The sequence below is a fragment of the Myotis lucifugus genome, unplaced genomic scaffold, assembly GCF_000147115.1.
Source record: "Myotis lucifugus unplaced genomic scaffold, Myoluc2.0 scaffold_1, whole genome shotgun sequence".
Classification (NCBI taxonomy): Eukaryota; Metazoa; Chordata; class Mammalia; order Chiroptera; family Vespertilionidae; genus Myotis; species Myotis lucifugus.
The window spans coordinates 12,991,091-13,014,203 of record NW_005871049.1 but is presented as its reverse complement, the minus strand read 5'-3'; the positions used below and the strand labels follow the sequence as shown (position 1 = coordinate 13,014,203).

Here is a 23,113-nt window from a genome sequence, read left to right as displayed (position 1 = left end):
TATGTTAAATGCCATTTAACAAAGAAAAATCAACCAAAAAAATGAGTTCGCGTGTCACCTCTGACACGTGTGTCATAGGTTTGCCATCACTGCCCTAGGACATCAAGCTGGACTTCCTTGCTTTCTGGCTTCCCGGAGAGCTTAGCCAAAGTGAAGACTGGCAAGAGTCTGACGGGAGGCGGGAGGATAAGGTGGATGTATTTCTTTCTCCCAGTTCCCTATTTGGGGAGCTGGCTGGGTCACTGCTCAACTGAAGGCCACAACTCCTGGCCACTAGCTCACGAGGAAATGGGTTATAGTGACAGGGTGGCGTGTGTGCGAATCTTTGTTCCTCAAAGAGCCAGAAACCAGCCCAGTGGTGCAAGGCTGGTTTGAAGTAGAATCCTTTTTACCAGGCACTGCCAGTGAGTCCCACACAGGAATAGAGCGATCAGAGTGGAGAACCCAAATAGAAAAACACGTTTAAGGAGACTGGAGAGAGTCTCACTCTTCTGAAGCTCACCTAGTGTTTCCCAGCCTTGGCTGAAGGTCTGAGGAACTCCTACCTTGAACTTGGGAGAGCTCAGCAAATCTCCCTAGGGCTGCTGCTCATCGTAGACATAGCTTTTTCTTTCATAAAAGTTGACTCCCTGCTCCTTTCCTGGGTAGGGGGTACCAACCGATAAAACATAAAGGTAAGGGGATTAAACTAAATCATGTGGGGTTGATCACGTCCCACATGAACATTTAAGCCATTGAAGTCATTTGGACATGAGATGGTTACCATTTAAGGCTAATCAGCTGAAAGTAAAGATACATCTTTTCTGTAGGAATTTTTGAAATCTATGTATAAGATTTGAGGAACCATTTGCAGCAGTGTAACCTGAGATCCTATATGGAAACTGTTTAGCCCAGAGTCTGGCACAAAAGTCACTCCTACAGGAAGATAAGGTGAGTTCCTGAGCCCTCACCACGTGTCAGCCCCATAGCTTGTCATTTAACTAACCGCAGCCCTACAACCTTCGGATTCTACGTGCTGAGCAGACTCGGGAGGCGACGTGTGCAGAGTTCTCTTAGGGAAGGGAGCTCCCAAGGGGCGGGTGTGCCGGGGTCCCACGGACACCGTGGGGAGAGTGCGCAGGGGCGCGCGTCCAGGGGCGCAACGCAGGTGCTCGCGTGCTTCTTGGTCCTCCGTGGTGTGGGCCCTGCTCCCCGCCGCCACCTCCGCGCTGCCCGCTGCCTGACCGGACCCCACCAGCTCCATGAGGGCCAAGCAAGTGAACTTGATGATGGCGCTCATCGCAGTCATGCTCTTCAGCTTCTCCTGTTTCTGTATCTACAGGATGACTCAGACCAGTAAGCGGAGGGTGGCTTCTCCCGCCAACTGTCTCGCTTCTGGGCTCCTGGATTGCTGGGTCAGAGAGAAGGGGGTGGGCTGACATAGGGACCTGGCGGGGTCACCTGCTCTCCTAGTAGGGGCTTCACAGATGTAGCCGCCACGCCCTGGTCCTGCCAGCGGTTGAGCTGTAACCGACACCCAGGTCAATCCGCGTGGCTTTGACCGCCACTTGGCACACGCGTTAACGCATTGGCCTGCAGGGCCTCGGGTAGGTTCCCACGTAGGTTCAAGGACCCGATCTGTGTCCAGCCGCACCCCCACCCCCACCCCCACTCCCACCCCAGTATTTCCAGAAACGCCAATGCCTGACTCCAAGAACTGTCCCACAGCCAGCATCTTTCCTCTTTCGTGTTCAGCATTTTTGAGCCACACTTCAGGGCTCCCTCAGTATATTCTGGGAAGCTGAAAAGGATGAGATGGCGGAGAGAGGCATAACCAACAATTTAGAGTGCTGGTTTGGAACCTGACTGACATGGCTCACATTGCCACTTTGAAACACACCAAGGTTTTAATTTATTGTTGTCTGTGGCGTTCCCAAGGTAGCAAATAAAAGTGGAGGTTGCCCAGTTAAATTTGAATTTCAGATAAGCAATGAGTAAGGTGTTAGTGTAAAAATTGCATGGGATACGTTGATACTAAAAAATTGTTTATCTGCAATTCAAATTTAACTTTGGTTTCCTGTATTTTATCTTTCAACTCTAGGCCATAGCATAACATTTTAACATTTATACAGTTAAATTTTGAACTGAAGATGTAGGGATTCTGCAAACATATTAACCCAGCCTTCCAAGACTGTCCTTGGGTTGTTTTAGGTTAAATTTTCATTCTTCTTTTGATACTCATTTATGACTCAGGGTGCACACTAAGTAATCTTGGTAGTAGAGTCAAGGATAAAGTTTGAAAGTGACTTTAGTCCTCTAATGTTTATGTCCTCTAATTAATGCTAAAACTATGTTTTAGTCCCTTAATTAATACTAAATTTTGTCATGTACCCACAATACCAACATTGCATGCCATTTGTTTCAAAGATTAAAAAATGTATATTAATTTATATGATATATACTACTAATCTTTAATCATTTTATACTCTTTCCTTCTTCATTTTCTACAGAGACCATTACCCAAATGTGTCTTTTATTTATTTTGGAACAATAAACAATGAGCAATTTTATTAACAAAAAATGTCATTACTCATAATTAGAAAGCAAAATGTAAACCTCTTTTGATAGTAATTTTGGAAGAGAATTTAGATTGGCAACCTCATAGGACACTTTAATACAATTAACATTCTTTTAATGAAACTGTAGACTTGTTGAGATACATACAACCATTTTGGTGTGTTTTCTAGTTATGACCAGGAAAAACAAGTTTGGTTCCTCAAAGTGTTTATATTCCCATCCTTCCTATGTCCAAGTTCAGAAAATGAGATCTTGAGAATACACTACTCTTTTTTTTTAAATCCTCACCTGAGGATTTGTTTATTAATTTTTAGAGAGAGGAAGGGAGAGAGAGAGTGAGGTGAGAGAGAGAGAAACATCAATGTGCAAGAGAAACATTGATCAGTTGCCTTCTCCCCATCCAAGTGGGGGACCATATATAATCACCAAGGTATCCGACCTGTGGGAATGTACATTTGTGCCTACAACATACCCTGCAGCAGAACTGGTGAGGAGAGAGCTCCCAGGTGTAGTCAGCAGAGTCCAGGATCCAAGGACTAGTGGGCTCTTCATTATTCCTTCCTCCCTTGGCCTGTGCACCTCGAGGATAATTCCATTTCGACAATTCCATTATACTTAGTTGTTCAAATATATGCTCCTTTCCCACATCCCTTGCAAGCCCGATTGTTACTTAATTTAGAACAGGAACTGACTTTATCCATGTTTGTTTACCTATCACAGCACAGTGAGTGGCACATGATACCTATTCAGTGGGAGAAAGAATGAATAGCTCAGCATGCTTCTCCTTACCGGAGGTATTTGGTGAATGAAATAAGGTGGAAAAGTTAGGTCATAGCCACATTGTATAGGACCTTGCATACTAAGGCAAGTTCATTTGGATTTTATTCAGCTAGCATTTAGGGAACCGTTTAAAGTCTTTGAGCAGGGTTTCCAGAAGACTAACTGTGGATTGGAGGTGAGAGACCAATTAAGAGGCAATTATAATACTAGTGCAGCGAGAGGCAATAAAGACCTGAACTCTATAGTGAAGTCAATGATGAGGAAGATGAAACTATTAAAGGTCTATTAACAGTACTTCTTAAATTTTAACACAAATCTCAGTCTCCTGTGAATCATTAAAATACAGCTTCTGACTCAGGAGGCCCTGGGTGAGGCCTGAGATATGTGTATAACAGACTCGCAGCTGGTATCATCGATCTGTGCTGTCCGGTCCGGTAGCTCCTCTTCAGGTAGCGACTGGGCACTCAAAGTGTAGTGTGTGCAACTGAGGAACTGCATTTTAATCTAATTTTAAGTTAATCTAAATTTACATTTTAAAATGGAAGCAGTGCAAAATCTTTCTCCATTAAGAATTTTTTTTTGTTTTGTTTTGGTAGGACTACATTTTAGTATAAGTGTTAGTTTAGCATCTGAATTAAGATGTACTGTAAGTGTAAAATACACACAGGATTTTCAATACCATTTATATATATCCTTTTTTTAGTACAAAAACAAAGAATGTAAACTATTTCATTAATTGCTTTTTATGTTGATTACATATTGAGAAAAGTTTTTAGATATTTAGGACTAAGTTAAATATATTATTGATACCTTCACTGGTTTCTTCTTACCCTTTTTTAAAGGTGACTAGTAGAAAATCTACACTTACAAAGGTGGCTTGCATTTCATTTCTACTGGCCCCTTGCTGTGAGGAGCGAAGGTCGGTGGTTCTCAGGACCTCACCTGGTTCATGGGTGGGAGTCCCATTGGCCCATTGCACATGTGGACTGATGTTTCTTTTCACAATTTTACCACAATTGACTCAAAACATCAAATTATCGTTTATTTCAAACTTTGCAGGAAAGGTAGTTTTAAAACAGTCCACCCTCACAAAGTACCTCAGTGATTATGTGACTAATATAAATAACTTAAATAGAATATTGATGAGTTGAATTACCAGGTAAGAATGAACGAGAAGCAGACCTAAGCCTAGAGATTGTGTCCTTTAACATTTCTGTATGGTTGTTTCTGCAAATACTACTTCCTCTAGAGAAAACGCTTTCTTTTCATGTTTACCAAATTGATCCCTCAGGGACCGACTTACCTTGGCCTAGCTATGTTGCATCACCTGTGTTATATCAACTCCAAACACATGATCCCTTTTGTAAAGAGAATATTACCTGGGAACCCCAGTAACAGGGTTATACTGGTTAAACTACATCCCTGTTTAAAAAAAGTAATATCCACTATATAGATTTTCAAGATTTATTGGGGTAGTTGCAGTTCTTTTGATGAAGCATGGTTCCGTTTTAGAACCTCTTAAATCAATTTCAATGCTTTAGATAATGCTCCCTGCTGGATTTCAAAGACTGAATTCTCTGCCCAAGGCTAAGGCTAGTGTGAGCCAAGGCAGGGATGAAGTAAGACTGAGGCCGTATTCTTTCACTACATTGTCTTGCTCAGTTTTATAAGTGCCTCTCAAGATTTTTTGCTCTCAAATCTATAATACCAGCCTAATCTTTCCCTTGAACTTCAAAATCATACAGCCAAATGTTTGCCTTGTATTTGGAAGCCTCATAAGCATCACAATGGCTTTAATGACATTAAATATTCTTTTTCATAGCTGCATGGTATTCAATTGACAAATGAATAAAGAGTAGTCCACCAAAAAATGTTTATTAGACATTTGTCAAAGCACTTTTTTAAATGTGCTTTGCCATGTGGTTTGCATGCATTATTGAATTGCATCTTCACAACAACTCTGAGGCAGGGATTCTTATATATCCATTTACACGTGAAGAACAGGCTAGCAAAAATTAAACAGCTCAAGCCGCACAAATATTAAGTAGCAAAACAGATTTCATCATATGTGATTTAAGAGCCATCAGACTATTAAAAAGATATTCTGTAATTTATTTAGCATATTTCCATTGTTAGGTACTTAGGTTGTTTCTGATTTTCTTACAATGATAAGTAATGCTGCCCATGTTGAACATCCTTAGAGCCAAATCTGTACACATCCCTGGTCATTTTCTTTAGATAAATTCATAGAAGTGAATTTTCTGCCCCAATTTGTTTTTTCCTCTAATTACAAATCTGATACATGCACCTTCCAGACAGTACTGTGTTTAACATTTCATTCTTTTTTTCAGTCTTTTATGTACATATATATACACCATATGTATATAGCACTATATATACACTTACACAAACACTTAATGCTAGATATACAGTATAGCTATAGAGAAGCATACATTTTACATTTTTGTTATATATTATGAAAATTGTATGGTACCATTGCTACATATATAAACATATACATATGTGTTTTCTTTGCAGGTAATCAATTAATTAATTGTAGAAACCATATTTTGGAGTTTAAGGAAAATTTTCTACGTTTAAAAAACAAAACTGAAAGAAATCGCCAAGAGCTGATGGAAGCCTTGAGTAGAATGAAGTATGACAATAGACAGAGTGTAGATGTACCCGTAAAGTTAGGTTTGTGTTACTTTTGTTTTTGTGCATGGTGGTTTGTCTGTTTTATTTTTTATGTTCTGTACATTTTATGCTTCCTGATTTTAGGACATTTCTCCCCAATAAATGTAATTAAATCAGTTCTTTCTCTTTTATTGTCAGACATGGGAAAGTCAGGTAAGAGATATCACTGCCTCTCACCTGTATCTGGAAGGGGGTCTTTCTGTGTTTTCGATCTCTGTGAATGCACCATGATGCACCCAGTAGACGCAGCCAGAAACCTGAGCATCATCTCTGACTCCTGCCTTTCCCTCCTGCATACTTACTTCCATGTCAGTCAGTGAGCAACCCCATTGATTCATAATCCCACATACCTCACAAATCTGTCCATATTTTTCCATCACCATCTCTACGATCCTAGTCAGGCCACCTTCGTGCTTCATCTAAATGTCTGCTAACATACTCCTATTTTTCTCTGTCTCTCTAGTCTTGTCCCCACCTACCTATCCTCACTGCAGCCAACGTGAAGACTGCACTGTCTTGTATATCAACCTTCAGTGGTTCCCCTTTTCTTCAGGATATAAAGTCCTGCCACATGCCTCCCCCTGTGTAGTCAAATACTCCCCCCTCCCCTCGCCCCGCCCCACTCTTAATGCCTGGAAACCACTGCTCAGTTTTTTGTCCCGGTATTTTTCCATTTTCCCCGAATGCCATGCAAATGGAATCACACAGATAACCCTTTGAGACTGGTTTCTTTCACTTCGTGTAGATTCATCCAAATGTCATGTGACCATTTGTTTGCTGCTTTGTTATTGCTGAGTAGCATTCCATTGTATGGATGCACAATGGATAGTTTGTTTCACCAGCTGAGGGGCATTTGGGTTGGTTTCAGGTTTTGGGTGATTACAAATGCCTATAGCTATAAGCACTCATGTACAGGTGTTTTGTTTGAATTTTCATTTCTTTAGGGTAAATATCTAGAATTTGTGGGCATACGGTAAGTATATGAGTAACTTTGTAAGAAACTGCCAAACTGTTTTCCATTCTGCATTCCCTGCAGCAATTGTATGAGAGTTCCAGTTCCTCCCATTTATTATGGCCATTCTAATGTCATGGCATTTCATAGTTTTAAGTTGCATTTCTGTCTAGTGTGATGATGTTGAACATTTTTATGTGCTTATTTTCCTTCCGTCTTCTTTGTAATATGTCTGATCAAATCTTTTGCACATTAAAAAAATTGGGTGGTTTGTTTTCTTGTTGAGTTTTGAGAGTTTTTAAAAATATATATATTTTTATTGATTTTATAGAGGAAGGGAGAGGGAGAGAGAGATAGAAATATCAATGATGAGAGAGAATCATTGATTGGCTACCTCCTGCACGCCCCCAACTGGGGATCAAGCCTGCAACTTGGGCATGTGCCTTGACCGGAATCAAACCTGGGACCCTTCAGTCTGCAGTCCAACACTCTATCCATTGAGCCAAACCAGCTAGGGCTGAGAGGTTTTTTAAAAAAATATATTTTATTGATTTTTTACAGAGAGGGATAGAGAGTCAGAAACATAGATGAAGAGAAACATTGATGAGCTGCCTCCTGCACACTCCCCACTGGGGGCATGCCTGCAACCAAGGTACATGCCCTTGACAGGAATCGAACCTGGGACCCTTCAGTCTACAGGCTGACGCTCTATCCACCGAGCCAAACTGGTTAGGCGAGAGGTTTTTTTTTAATGTATCTTGGATACATATGAATATGTGATTTAGAAATATTTTCTTTCAGTCTGTGGCTTGGATACATATGAATATGTGATTTAGAAATATTTTCTTTCAGTCTGTGGCTTGTCTTTTTATTCTCCTAATGTGTCCTTCAGAAAGCAACCATTTTCAATTTAGATGAAATCCAATTTGTCAGTTTTTTTATATATTATGCATTTGATGTATCTAAGAACTCTTTAAGAGTCATGGGGATTTTCTTTTATGTTTTTATTTTATAGTTTCAGATTTTACATTTTAGGTCTATAAAACCTTAGAGTTTACTTTTATAAATGGTGTGAAGAATAGGTTAAGGTTCAGTCTTTTTTTTGTGGATGTCCAAGTGTCCTGGCACCATTTGTCAAAAAGGTGCCCATTCTGCATTGAATTGCCTTCATATCTTTAAAAAAGTCAATCTACCATATTTGTGTGGGTCTCTTTCTGGATTCTCTATTGTGTTCCATTGGTATATATATCTATTTTTTTTCTTTTATACCACACTGCCTTGATTTACATATATATTATGAATTAAAATTAGGTAGTGTGAGTCCTCCAGCTTTGTTTTTCTTTTTCAGAATTGTAGAGACAAATTCAAATGAACGGTGTGAATGGATTCATTAAATATTGAGGAGGCTATAAAATAAAATTATAAGGATACAAACTTTAATGATGCAATATTAGTCAAAGTAGCAAAACATATGATATGTGCTTTGGAAATAGTTTCAGTTATACTTCTTTATAGTATGTTTCAGTTATATACTTCCTTCTTTGGAACTGACAGTTCTATGAGCTTGTGGTTGTTGTAGCTCATAGTGATAGACTTAACTTAAATACAGGAAGCCCTCACTTAACATCATCTATAGGTTCTGCAACTGTAAGGTAAATGATATCTAAGGAAACCATGGACTCAGAAGCCCTATTTTTTCTCTTTCAGGTGAGAAGGAAGTGAATACATTGGATAAGAATGAAACAGTGTTTAATACATTTGAAGTCTTAAAGTTCTTTCTCCCTCATCTGAGGAAAGTAGGCAGAATTTATCCTGATGTAATCATCAGCAAAAAGAAAGAAGGCGGTAAGAAAATTAGAACAGGAAAATCAAATACAGATATTCTGATCTTTGGGTACATGCCTTTAAGTTTTAAAATGTAATCCATTAAAATGATGCTCAATTTGATACTTAGATCACCAGCCTATCTGGCATTAATTTGGATAACCAGAAATCAGTATATCGTCTGGCAGAAAAAAATAGGTTAATAAATATTTGGAGACTTGAATTTAAATTCAGCTTTGATACAGATGCTTTGAATATAACTCAAGTAATATGTTAAGTATCTGCTCAGTACCTGGTAACTCTTTTTCTCCCTTGTTTTTGATAAATCTATTCTCATCTATTATCTCCACATTCCCCATCTTTATGGGGACCGAGGTCTGAAAGGCTTTATAGCAGTGACCTGTGAGCTAAACCTTGAAGATTGAGTTCAAGCTCACCAGATACAGAAGAGGAGAAAAGGGACGTTAGACCAACCCTCAGAAACTTGCCTTTCTCACAAACCTCATTCATTCCAATGAGTGTGTCCCTCTGTGCCAGGGGTCAGCAAACCACAGCCCCCAGGCTGACCCTGCCTATTTTAAGAACGGTTTTGCTGGACCATAGGCATGTTCGTTGCTTACATGCTGTCTGCTGCTTTGAGCATAGAACCTTGGTATCTATTTAGGATGGCATGGGTGTGTTCTAACAGTGCTTCAGCCATTATTGGGCAATAAAAGTCACTTAGAGACATGGATTTATCCCATTAAGTCAGTTGGAAATTACCTCATGCACTGTTTTCACAGATGACATTATTTCATAGTATTTTTCCTATTTGGAGTTCTAGTGTCTCCTTAGGAAGAAGAGTAGAGAACCAGCCAATGCCTTTCATACCCAGTTAGATGACACTATAATAAATGGAGAGTGAATAGTTTTCTTTTCCACCATACTGAAATTGTCTTGTCGTCTATTTAACGCATTTCCTAACCATCCGCTACAAATTGGAATTTCCTTAACACATTAAGTGCCCAGTCAGTCACCGGTGACTGACACTATACTTTCCATCCAGAAGACAAAACAGGCTGGGCACTTAACGTGTTAAGCAGAAAATGAAATCCTATATAATAAAAGCCTAATATGCTAAGTGTCCAGTCATCCGGTCATCTGTTCAACCAAAGTGTAATATGCTAATGACATGCTAAGGCCACTCAACTGCTCGCTATGACGTGCACTGACCACCAGGGGGCAGACAGTCAACTGGTCGACCAGTTGCTATGATATGCATTGACACCAGGGGGCAGAAGCTCCGACCAGTAGGTTAGCTTGCTGCTGGGGTCCAGCCAATTGGGACTGAGTGAAATGGGCCAGACACGCCCTGAGCCCTCCCGTGGCCCCTCCCCGGCTGGCTAACCTCCTGTGTCCCTCCCAGGCTCTGATCATGCACCGGTGGGATCCCTTGGCCTGGCCTGCACCCCCTTGCAATCCAGGACCTTTGGGGGGGATGTCAGAGAGCCGGTTTCAGTCTGATCCCACAGGACAGGTTGAGGGGCCCCACTGGTGCACGAATTTGTGCACCAGGCCTCTAGTATAATATAAAAACTAACAGCTTTTGGTTGGGATTACTTCTGTAATACAATTTCAAGCACTATTTTTATGACCACACAACCCAAATGTAGAAGTAAGCATAGATATTAATGCTAAATTATATTTTTCTCTGTGGTTTGAAATGGTGATGCCATCCTCGGGTGTCTGCAGTGTCTTTTGCACTGGGCATTTCCACTGTTAAAAGACGAAATCATAGTTACCTGAAGCAAACGCTGACCTCGCTTGTTTCCAGGATGACGCTTTCGGAGGAGAAGAACTCGGTAGTGATCGTCTCTATTGCAGATGTACGTATGAAGGCCAACCAGCTCTCCTTGCCCCCAGCCCACAGTCTCCATGCTAATCACTGTATCATTTCAAATTTTCCCCTCAAATTTCAAAAAGCAATTCACAGATGCCTTTTTTAGATAGCAGACAATGTATTTGATACTTTTTTTTGACACCACCAAGAAAGATATATGTCAATCTAAAAAGCTTATTTAAATATCACATTTCCATGTGGAGGAATAAGATTATATTATTAAATATGTAACTAGGCCTGGCCAGCATAGCTCAGTGATTGAGCATCGACCTATGAACCAGGAGGTCATGGTTTGATTCCCAGTCAGGGCACATGCCTAGGATGTGGGCTTGATCCCCAGTGTGGGGTGTGCAGGAGACAACCAATCAATGATTCTCTCTCTTGATGTTTCATCTCTCTTTCCCTCCCCCCTCTCCCTTCCTCTCTGAAATCAATAAAAATACATTTTAAAAAATGTAACTAGGGGCCTTACATACTCTATGGTACAGAATTGTATTTACAAACAGAACATTAAAATTGATGCTATAGTAATAAAACCAGCCCAGTAAAAGTTTGGTATAGGAATCAAGAGATAATTTATATTAAATAATAACTACCACTAATTGGGGGACTCCTTCCTACATATGAAGGATTGTAGACAATTTTTATATAACATTATTTATAACCTGCTTTACATCTCTGTAAAGGAGGTAGTACTATCCTGATTGTACAGAGTTTATGAAAGTAATTTGCCTCGTTATTAATAGAGCAGATTCATCTCTCTAATGGCCCCAAAGTTTTCTCTCTTGTAGAGCTATATGAGTACTGTATAAATGTTAACACGATAAGGCCTTTGGGAGGGGAATTTGGCAACATGTATCAGATTTAAAATGTGTATACCCTTTGTCTCAGAAATCTCAGTTCTGGGAAGTTATCCTAAGGAGATAACCGGGCAAAAATTTCAAAATGATAAAATATGACACACACAGTACCGTAGTTGAGAACACAGACTCTGGATCTAGATTGCCAGCTTCAAATGCCAGCTTCTCCACTTCCTGGCTGGTGAACTTGAACTAGTTACTTCTCTGTGCTTCACTTTTCTTATCTGTAAAATAGTGATGATAATATTACCTTAGTCACACATAATTGTTTTGGCAATTAAATTAGCTAAAATATTTAAAGTATTTCAAATGCTGTGTGGCATGTAGTAAGTGTTCAATAAGTAATTATTTCAAGGATTTTTAGTGCAAAAACACCAAAATATTGAAAACAATCAAAATGTCAATAAGCGACTGATTGAATATTCATGTCTACACTGCAGTGATTTGTAGCCATTGAAAGAATGAATATCATATTCACTGACATAAAACCATGTCTAAATCATATTGTTGACTAAAAGAAGTTGTAAAGCATCCTGTTTAGCATACTGTCTGTGCAAAATGTGACAGAAAGAAGGAAGATAATACAGATTGATGAAATGTATAAAGAAAAAAAGAATGAGCAAATCTTAGAATGCTATAAATAATGGTTTACATTTAAAGATTAGTAGTGGTATACAAAAACTATATATAAATATCAGTTTATATTTACATATAAGTATAAAATATAATAATGGTTATCTCTGGATGTTGGGAGTTGTCCTTTATTCTTTTCTCTATTATTTGCATTTTCTATAATAAATGTGTCTTCGAAGGCAGAAAAACTCTAAACAAAACAAGCAACAGAAGAACTATTGGGAAAATATAAATAAAAGATTAAATAATCTTTCTCTCCAAATTTAATTTAATATTGGAAGCATATACTTAATCTCTGAAGTGTTTTGTCACTTTTTTTGTGTTACATATTACAAGCTTTGTTCATTTGCTGCTGACACAATGTACATCTGCCTAAAATATATTGACCAATAAAATATGGGGGACAAATTTTAAAATAGAATATATAATGCTTAAAAAGTACAACTTTAGCACTACGTTTAAAGTAGAATATGTTTCAGCGTGTAACAATAACTAGAGATTCAATTTATGGCTGTCTTAAGAAGCTTAAGTACTATAATAGAGTTTTTTGCATCATGACACATATTTTTAACAAACAACCTAACTATATACATTCAGAATTGCCTTTTAGAGAATTCAGATTTGACAATAGAATGGTCATTATTCAAAATATTTTCAGAATTTTATATTAGGAATGTTTGTAGGCCCTGCGGCTACATCTTGTAAATGCCATTGGTTATATATATAAAAAAATCATCTGAGGGAATAAACCACCAAAAGCTATTTACAAATGAGTCTGTCATCTAATCTAAGCACAATACTCAATAAAGAGTAGGTACACAAAGTTTGTCAATGGAAGAAAATTTGAGAGTTATGCTGAATAATACTGTCTGGAAAAAAGTGAAATAATTTCAAAGTAAGCTTACTGTCATATAATACTCATGAAATGAAGATATCTTCAAAAAAGAGCAATTCTTTGAAATAAGCCATCTGACATTTAGGGCAAAACTGTCTTAGATGCATAACTTTTGTATACCACAAATATTTAAGTGTAAATAACATGTAGTGATATTTCATATTGTGACAAAAGGAGAATGACATATTTTCATATTCAAGTCAGATCTTTTAGTCATATGGATATTTTAAATTCTTTTATAGAAAGTGGAAACACTAGAAATGATTAGGAAATAATGACATTCCACACATAAACTAGGTTTACATGTAGCAAACATGTATTAATAGAAGTATGGGGCATGCTTAGTTTCATTAAAATATTTTTCTCATTTTTAGAGTAATGAAGAGTATTCAAAATCTGTTGTTGACATGATTACGAAAAAGTAAGTACTGTTGGATAAATTTTTAACTGGCTGTTCTTTCATTTTCTATTCTGTTTTTTCTGTCCAATCATTTTATTAGTGATCATATTCATTTTAATATGTATCTGTGCCCTATATTTCTATCTCAGGTGTGATGAAGTATAGCTTATCAATTGTGTAGGTTATTTACCTATTAAATTCCATGTTTTTCATGTTATTGTTATAATAATATCTATTCTCCATGAAATCCATTGTCTCTGTGAGAAGCCTACTGGTTTAATTTTAAAACATCCTTGCGTTTTTTTACTGTATGAAGCTACTTTCACTGCTCCTGCTTACAGCCTCCTGCTGTATGCAGCCCAGGAGATGAAAACACTGATGAACAAATATGAAACTATCAAGCAAGATGTGGTAGAATGGACCCAGCCTTCCAAATCTCTATGTTCCAGTGGGCGATAAAAATGGCAAAAACCAAATCACAGAGGCTACTGTTATTGCGGTGGTTGTGGAGGGCAATATGCAAACATATAGAGTAAAGTGTATTTTATGTTACCTGAAAATATCAAGAACCACTTTCTTGAGAAGGTAACAATTGAGCTAAGTCTAAGGGTGTAAGTAGATATTCTTCAGGCAGGCAAAGGGAGGAAGGGAATGCCTGGCAAATAGAATTGCCTGGGACGCAGAAAGGCCCAAAAGGGAGCATGTAGATTTTTGGAAATATAAATACATCCTGGAAAGTGCATTTTGTGTATTTTTAAAAAAATATATTTTATTGATTTTTTTCAGAGAGGAAGGGAGAGGGATAGAGAGTTAGAAACATCGATGAGAGAGAAACATCGACCAGCTGCCTCCTGCACACCCCTGACTGGGGATGTGCCCGCAACCAAGGTACATGCCCTTGACTGGAATCGAACCCGGGACCCTTCAGTCCGCAGGCCCTATCCACTGAGCCAAACTGATCAGGGCCATTTTGTGTATTTTAATTTTTGATATGTTTCTCTCTAATTTACAAGAGAAATACTTTGGCTAAAGAGTATTAGTTTTATGATATTGATATGTATCAACCTGTGAAATCATTCAAATAAAAATATTATGTGGCCATGTATAAGGAAATTCCTTGTAAGTATTTGTTATTTTGATATATCAAATATTCAATTACAAACCTCCATGTACTTCTATTGATAGATTCAAAAGGCAAGTGAAGTCTGGATCCTTAGAGGTGATTTCAATACCTGCCTTTTTTTATCCAGACACGTTACATGCCATGCAATCAGCTGAGGACTCACAAAAACTAGAGAGGTATGAAATTTAGAAAATTGTAGCCTTAAAAAACTAACTTCATTTGATGAAATGTTGGAATCAGCATCTAATAGATCCTATTTCAAACACAGCCAGCTCCTATTGACTTGCAAGAGCTATGTGGTTCACTTCCCAACTCTGTATTCAGTGACATCAGTTGGTAACATGAAATCAGGAGCATTTACACCACAGAAATGGGCAAAAGCTACAAATCAGGGCTGACCCCTGTCCCACACAGAGAGACAGTTGTTAAACACCACCAGCACACCACTGATACTCTATATTCAGTAATTAGCAAAAGCATAATGAAGGGGAAAAAAGCTTAGGGTTATAAATCATTACACCTGGATTCTAGATCATCCTAGGCTGGTAATTTTTCTTAGCTTCCTCAACTTTCTAGTGTGTATAATAAAATCTGCATTACCTATTCAGAAAAATCATTGTTAATTATGATAGGATTTATGCAAGAATTTTGAAAAATTATATATATATATATATATATATATATATATATATATATATATATATGAAGGTATATTATTGTTTGGTTGTAAATGTGGTAGCTATTACAAGAAATATAATAATTGGGTTCCTCAAAACTTAGTAGAGCGAAAAACATGTCAGAATTCAGAAAGAGGTCTTATCCCAATAAACTCATTAGCTCTGCTTTGTTTTAAAATAATAAATGGCATGTCAAAATCTAGAAATATTTTAAGGGTTTTGTTTTGCTTTTTTCTAATTTTATTTTATTTTTCAATTCTTTATTGTTTAAAGTATTACATATGTCTCCTTTTTCCCCCATTGACCTCTCCCAGGTCATTCTTACTCCCCCAGCACATGCCCTCACCCCCCTACTGTCTGTGTCCATGGGTTATGCTTATATGCATGCATACCAGTCCTTTGGTTGATCTCTCACCCCCCGCCCCCCATCCCTCTCCCCACCTTCCCTCTGAGGTTGGGTGGTCTGTTTAGCGCTTCCATGTCTCTGGACCTATTTTAGTTAATCAGTTTATGTTGTTCATTATATTCCACAAATGAGTGAGATCATGTGATATTTATCTTTCTCCAACTGGCTTATTATTTCGATTAGCATAATGCTCTCCAGATTCATCCATGCTGTTGCAAATGGTAAGAGTTCCTTCTTTTTTACAGCAGCATAGTATTTCATTGTGTAGATGTACCACAGTTTTTAATCCACTCATCTGCTGATGGGAACTTAGGTTGTTGTTTTGCTTTTTAATTAATGGCCCACAGTATGCCCAGTTTTTAGAGTCATCATGCTGGGAGTCACTCTAAATCCTTCTGCCCTTTATGTCTCTATCATCATTTCTCTTTTTTAATTTCTTTCCACATCATTCCTCTCATCCCCATTTCTCTGCCTTGGACTTAGTTCATGCCATTCCAGATCTATTTGCTTTCCCTTACCCCAGCCTAGCCTAGCCTTTCCTCCAGTTCATTTTCTGCACTGTAGGCGGAAGAATCTTTTCATATGAGATCAAGTACAAAGTTTCCTGCATGTCATGAAAGATCCTTCATGATTTGACCTCTGCCAACCTTCCCATCATTAGTTTCTCTCCATCAGCTCTCTGTGCCCTAAATCTAAGGGGCTGTTGTTTCACACATCCCGTGGCTTTGAATACTGTTCTCTACACTGAGCGCCCTGCAACCTTCTGCTTGACCCTCCCCATCTTATTGTAAATCATCATGGTCAGCATCCCTATATAGCTCTTATATAATTGTTCTAATTGTATTCTTTTTCTATATTTCTTGCTAGATTATGGGACCTAGAAGGGCAAGAACTGCATTGTGTATTGCTCTTTGTACCTTCGAGATCTGGCTTAGTATCCAAGCTTAGTATTACATTAGAATAAAGTTTCTTTATACTTTCATTTGAGCAAGACCTAAGAAAGAATATTAACTTTATTATAATAGATCAAAATTTAACAAACCTAAATGTAAAATAAATAGATTATGCTTATCCTAGTTTAGCAATGGTAGACACTACCCACTGAATAAAAATGGGAAACTTTTTTTTATTTTATTTTAAAAATATATTTTATTGATTTTTTACAGAGAGGAAGGGAGAGGCATAGAGAGTTAGAAACATCGATGAGAGAGAAACATCGATCAGCTGCCTCCTGCACACTCCCCACTGGGGATGTGCCCGCAACCCAGGTACATGCCCTTGACCGGAATCGAACCTGGGACCTTTCAGTCTGCAGGCCGGCGCTCTATCCACTGAGCCAAACCGGTTTCGGCAAAAATGGGAAACTTTTGAGTATAACTTTTTAGCATAACATCTTCAATTTTATTCCATACAGTTAGTGCTCTATATTAGCAAAGTGAAGTTTATGTTTTTAATTTCTAAAGTGTGTCTATAAGCAAAAATTAAATAATGATAAATATTAACAGATTTTATTACTTATCTTTAGTTGGCGAATCAAACAAGTTTTGGATTTTTGTTTTTTGATGCTGTATGCCCAACCTAAGGCCATGTATTATCTACAGGTATGACCTTGGTATAAATATAAAGTGGAAGTTCTCCCTCTCTCTTTTGATTCCTTCCTTCTTCATTGTATTCCTCCACCTTCCTTTATACTCAGAAAATAGAAAATACTTACTATATTAAAATACCATAAGGAAGCTTAAAATTGATTCTATATTAGTCTTCTTTCTGAGGTCACTATTAACAGAGGAAAATATAGTTACCTGAAGCAAAATGAAAATAATTTAGAAAAAAAAGACATTGTACTGCCTACATTTGTCTGCCTACAAGTTTATTGGATTAAATAAACATAATTTGAGTACTTATTATATGTTGGACATTGTATATGCTTATCCCTGCTACCCTACATAGATTCAGATTTTATGGGTAATACTAGAGGCCCAGTGCACGGATTCGTGCACTGGTGGGGTCCCTCGGCCTGGCCTGTGGGGATCAGCCAAAACCGGCTCTCCAACATCCCCCGAGGGGTCCTGGATTGTGAGAGGGCTCAGGCCAGGCCAAGGGACACCACTGGTGCATGACTGGGGCTGGGAAGGGACCACGGAGGGCTCAAGGGTGTGTCCAGCCCGTCTCACCCAGTCCTGATTGGCTGGACCCCAGCAGCAAGCTAACCTACTGGTTGGAGCATCTGCCCCCTGGTGGTCAGTGCATGTCATAGTGACTGGTCGAACGGTTGAATGGTCGGACACTTAACATATTGGGCTTTTATTATATAGGATAGTTATATAGTGCCTATGCTGTATTTATGAAATAAATCAATTACCTATAGTTTGTACTCCCTGAGTTCCTGCATATTGTTAAATAGTAATGTTATGTTTCCTTCCAGTAAGTGTATCCTCACTACATGAGACACTGTGCAGCTGTGAGAAGAGTTTGAAGAATGTCATTAAAGAACAGAGTTAGAAAAAGGCCTGAAGAAAGGTCTTCTCTTTTATTGGAAGAAAATAAAAAATCCCTTTTGATTTCTAGTTAGTAATAAGGAAATTGAAACATGACATCCAGCCAGTGTACCCTTAGGAACAACACAACTCTACTTTGTGCTCTGGTAATGTGCCCGAGGACTTCCACATTCTTCTACTGAGTCATTGAGGAGGCCCTCTGAGTCTGGAGATTATGCATAATGTGTATTAATATTTAAAAGAGCCTGGGGTTTACTGTCACTCCTCCAAAGAAAATTTAGAGTGAATGAATGTTACATGTTAGCATTCAGGAAAGAAAGAGATAATCCCCGGTCTTAGAATCAGAAAATGAAAATTGACTAACAGTACTAGTAAATATCCTCAGTGAACTGAACTATAAATAAAATTATTACCTCATAAAAACATTTTCAGTGTAGTCTATTGAAAGTATTTTCAATTTTCAAGCTAATATAAATTATTCAATGGAAGCACCAAAGGTACTAATGCCTCTTTGGTGTTGTTTTTTTTTCCAGCTAGAAGATGACATCATAGCTAAAAAGATGTACTTTACAAAAATCATAGATTTCGTACATAGTATCACTTCAAATAATTGGTTTTATATTGAGTTTTCAGTTCTTGGATTTATAGGTAAGCAATGGGTCAATTTTGTGGGGTCCAGATTTTTGGCATGATAACCTTAATAGTTCTTAAGAACTTATCAAAAAGTTTGTTACTAAATGAAAAGGAATGACATGATTTCTACAAAAATACAACTACTTTACTAGTAAAATCATATTCAAGGATCTGAATTTCAGAAAATGTATTTTTAAACCAATTTTTTTTCTGGATGGACAATGTAAATAGGCTGATTGACATATATGCATATGCGTTACAAAAATGTTAAGATAGCACCCCTTGTTAAATGCTTGCTGTGAGTCTGGCACCCAGGTTAGCTCAGTGACTAAGATGAACTTCTCTCGATTTTACATAGAAAAATACATGCAAAAAGCATTGTACTGCGAAGTTCCTGTAATTCCCATGTTCCAAAACTGACGTACTATAAAAAATATAATAGTATATGAGTTATATCCACCAAGGAAAGTTCCTAAAATTGTGCTCATGATGAGATTTTTCACTTTCACAATTTTCTGTGGATTTTCCTTTTCCTTTCTTTCCTCCCTTCCATTCTTTTTTTTAAAATTGCTCTGATGGCAGCAGGTTGAAGTACCATGCTCTCTTTTAGTGCGTGTTTTCATTGCTCAGGCAGGGGCCCTCTCTTATTGTATTCTTTTGTTCTATGCCCAATTCCTACTCCCACTTCCTCCCACCCCTCCAATAGATTTTCACTCTAATATGTGCAAAATATCATATAAGCATACATATATCCATGTACAATATTTGGTGCTGATCATGTTTGTACCTATTTAAAATTGACATAGGTGGTGAAGTGATAAACCTCTCCCTGTTCCTTACATTTTTGTCCTCAAAACTAGATGTTAAAACTGTCAGCATGTTGCTTTGTGTTTCAGTGGTTCTCAACCTTCCTAATGCCGCGACCCTTTAATACAGTTCCTCATGTTGTGGTGACCCCCAACCATAAAATTATTTTTGTGCTACTTCATAACTGTAATTTTGCTACTATTATGAATCGTAATGTAAATATTTGATATGCAGGATGTATTTTCAGGGGTCGCGACCCACAGGTTGAGAACCGCTGGTTAGTTCATTGCTTCTTACTGCTGCGTAAGTGCTACCTAACAATCCATTTGGCTCATCCACTCCCGGAGTGGTGGACCTTGATGGCCTGCAACTCTGCCACCACAAAGAAATGAAGTGCCATGTATGTTCCCTGGAGCAGGATCACGGAGGGCAAATTAGCTGGGTCTCTAAGTACTGCCAGGTTGCCTCGCACATGGGCTGAACAGTGTATATGCCCATTAGCAGTGCATGTGGGCGCCTGCTTCCCCATATGCTTGGCAACATTTGATTTTACCCAGCAAACAATTTTTTTTGATGTTGAGCAGAGTATAAAGCATTTCTTGGGTTGTTAGTAAAATCCATCTGTTCTTCATAAACTTACTTGACCACTTTCTTTCCCAAAGTTTCTATAAAGTGGTATGGAATCCAATCTTAAGGCCCTGAAGGTTTTTGCTCAGCTTTGGTTAAAATAAGAAGGAAATTAGGTAACAGTAATACCTGATGAGAAGCTTGCAGAGAAAATAATTTTGTTGACATATTATTCTGAGAATTTTAAATTTTCTTTTATCTTTCTCAGCAAAGTCAGGTATGAGAAGAATAGAGAATATTCACTTTCTGACTACCACAAGAGAACATTGAGCAAGGAGCTTGCTGTCTGTGATGCTGAAGTCTTCTTTAAGATTAACTTTACAAAGGCTTTTTAAAGTCATAACAGTTCTTTAGCCAATATTTACCAAAAATATGAGCTTGCTACATAGGATTTTACAATATGCTAACAAAGATAAGGAAAACAGAGATATTAAATCAACTATTTCCATCAGTAAATCACTTGCTTTGGTTCCTTTTTCTCCACAGGAAAGCTATTTAAATCTGAGGACTTAACTGACTTCATACAGTTTTTTTTAATGTTCTACAAAGATAAACCCATAGACTGGCTGTTGGCGGACATTTTTCAGGTGAAGATGTGTACCCCAGGAGAAACTCCTGTGAGTATGTTTTTACTTTGTAAATACCAAATATTTTAGAAGAATACTATCTGTCTAATATAATTACCTAAAATTTGTTTACCAAACCAAAGCTGATGAGTGCATCAGTTTTTTAACTTCCAATATTCTAAATTTATATTGACACTTCTACTGAGAGGTCAAAGAGCAGTGAGAAGTGCAAACAATGGGACAAAAAAAGCGAAGAAACAGAAAAAAGGCAATAAAATGGTAGGCCTAAATCCAAACATGTCAGTATTTACTCCAAACATAAACAGCCAAGATGTACCAACTAAGAGTTTATCAGAATAGATTAAAAAAACACTATGCAATTAATTGCTGTCTGTGCTCAATTTAGATATGCTATAGACAGGTTAAAAGTAAAAGATGGAAAAAGAGCCCTAGTCAGTTTGGATCAGTGGAAAGAGAATCGGCCTGCGGACTTAAGGGTCCTGGGTTTGATTCTGGTCAAGGACCCATGCCCGGGTTGCAGGCTTGATCCCCAGTAGAGGGTGTGCAGGAGGCAGCTGATCAATGATTCTCTCTCATCATTGATGTTTCTCTCTCTCCCCTCCCTTACTCTCTGAAATCAATAAAAACATATTTTTAATAAAAGAGTATGTGAGTTTTAAGCAAAGATTATTGTTTCTCTTTTTCCCCAGGAGAAATGTGTAGAACGAAATAAGCAAATTCGTATTCGATATAAACCTTCCCTTTTCCAGCATGTGGGCATACAGTCATCACGTCTTGGAACTGAACAATATTTAAAAGTAAGATTTTGAAATGGTAATTGAAAAAGAAATAATGTTTCATGAACTTATAAACTATTATTTAGGAAAGAAGTGATCAGAACATGAGAGAGACTGTAAAATATGGTTGTTTAGATACAATTCATCTTATGCCAGACTGTATATTGTGAAGACCAATCATCTTTTTTTAAAAAAATATTTTTTAAATTAATTTCAGAGAGGATGGAAGAGGGAGAGAGAGATAGAAACATCAGTGATGAGAGAGAATCATTGATTGGCTGCCTCCTGCATGCTCCCCACTGGGGATCCAGCCCGCAACCTGGGCATGTGCCCTTGACTGGAATCGAACCTGGGACCCTTTGGTCCGCAGGTTGACGCTCTACCCACTGAGCCAAACCGGCTAGGGCACCAATCATCTTTTCAAGACCCAAGTTATCTATCATGGTTGGAAAATTCAGCCTATGTAAACTTCTTTGCCTCACTGTTTGCAGCTGTGCAATTCAAAGAGTAAGACTAAAAAAAGTGTTTTGAAAATCATAATAAAGTTAATTATTTTATTATTTTTAATGAAATAACATTAAAAATTATATAAGAATATTTCAAAATAAAATGCTTCTGCTATTGAATTCAAATGTATTTTCATTCTTATTTCAGGCCACTATTTACCAGATGAGCAAAAGTTCAGCAGTTTGGTTTTTAGTCATTTTTAAATTTTCCTTCATTTTTGGAAACAATTTATAATTGACTTCAGCATCTTGGTGAGGTAGAAGAAGCAAAGACTTTAGAGTCAAAACACTGCATTTTAAGTTATGGGATATATATGTATGGTATTTAGGGCAAGACTACCGCTCTTCTGAGCTCTCTTCATCTATAAACAAGGAGTTTAAATGAGATGATCCTTCAGATTTCTTCTATCTTTGAAATACTAGTGACACGTCTGCACACAACAAAGCGAATGATTGCTTTAATCCTTAGTTGAATTGAGAGAAAGGCACATCTGTATCCTCCCATCATTTCATCCATTATTTATGACCTTCTTTCCACCTTCTCTTTCTTTGTGTATTTATTATATGGTGCTTGGGACAGTGCCTGGAACATAGTGTAAACTCAGTAAATATTAGCTATTAGCTATCAGGCAAGGTGGAATTCAAGATAAAAAGTGTTGGTTAAACAAGACAACAAGTGTCTGGAATAATGAAAATTTAACTGTTAGGAATCTTTATGTAAAAAGTAATACCATCAAAATATATGAAACATAGCCATAGATGATGCAGAAAGAAATTAGTCTACACCATTCTATTTGTTGGTGCTATTATAATGGGATATTTTTCTTCCATATATATATATATATTAGAGGTTCAATGCATGAAATTTGTGCAAGGGGCTCAGCCCTCGCAGCCCCGCCTGCCTGGGCCCTCGCAGCCCAGGCTTTGTCTGGAAGGTCGTCTGGATGCTTGTTCTGCTGTTTGGTCTAATTAGCATATTAGCTCTTTATTATATAGG

The 23,113-nt window shown here is 37.8% G+C and overlaps 1 protein-coding gene across 1 annotated transcript in view; it reads left to right on the top strand.

Moving 5' to 3' along the window:
* Positions 1 to 1,241: 1,241 nt before the first annotated feature.
* The window catches only part of MGAT4D (MGAT4 family member D), a 29,059-nt gene continuing 7,187 nt past the window's right edge, over positions 1,242 to 23,113 (top strand). The window contains exons 1-10 of the mRNA XM_023754571.1: positions 1,242 to 1,335; positions 5,875 to 6,033; positions 8,693 to 8,830; positions 10,541 to 10,674; positions 13,451 to 13,497; positions 14,662 to 14,775; positions 17,208 to 17,283; positions 18,714 to 18,828; positions 20,734 to 20,864; positions 21,524 to 21,631. Of these exons, the coding sequence (XP_023610339.1) occupies positions 1,242 to 1,335; positions 5,875 to 6,033; positions 8,693 to 8,830; positions 10,541 to 10,674; positions 13,451 to 13,497; positions 14,662 to 14,775; positions 17,208 to 17,283; positions 18,714 to 18,828; positions 20,734 to 20,864; positions 21,524 to 21,631 (1,116 nt within the window). The remainder of the gene's footprint in view (positions 1,336 to 5,874; positions 6,034 to 8,692; positions 8,831 to 10,540; positions 10,675 to 13,450; positions 13,498 to 14,661; positions 14,776 to 17,207; positions 17,284 to 18,713; positions 18,829 to 20,733; positions 20,865 to 21,523; positions 21,632 to 23,113) is intronic.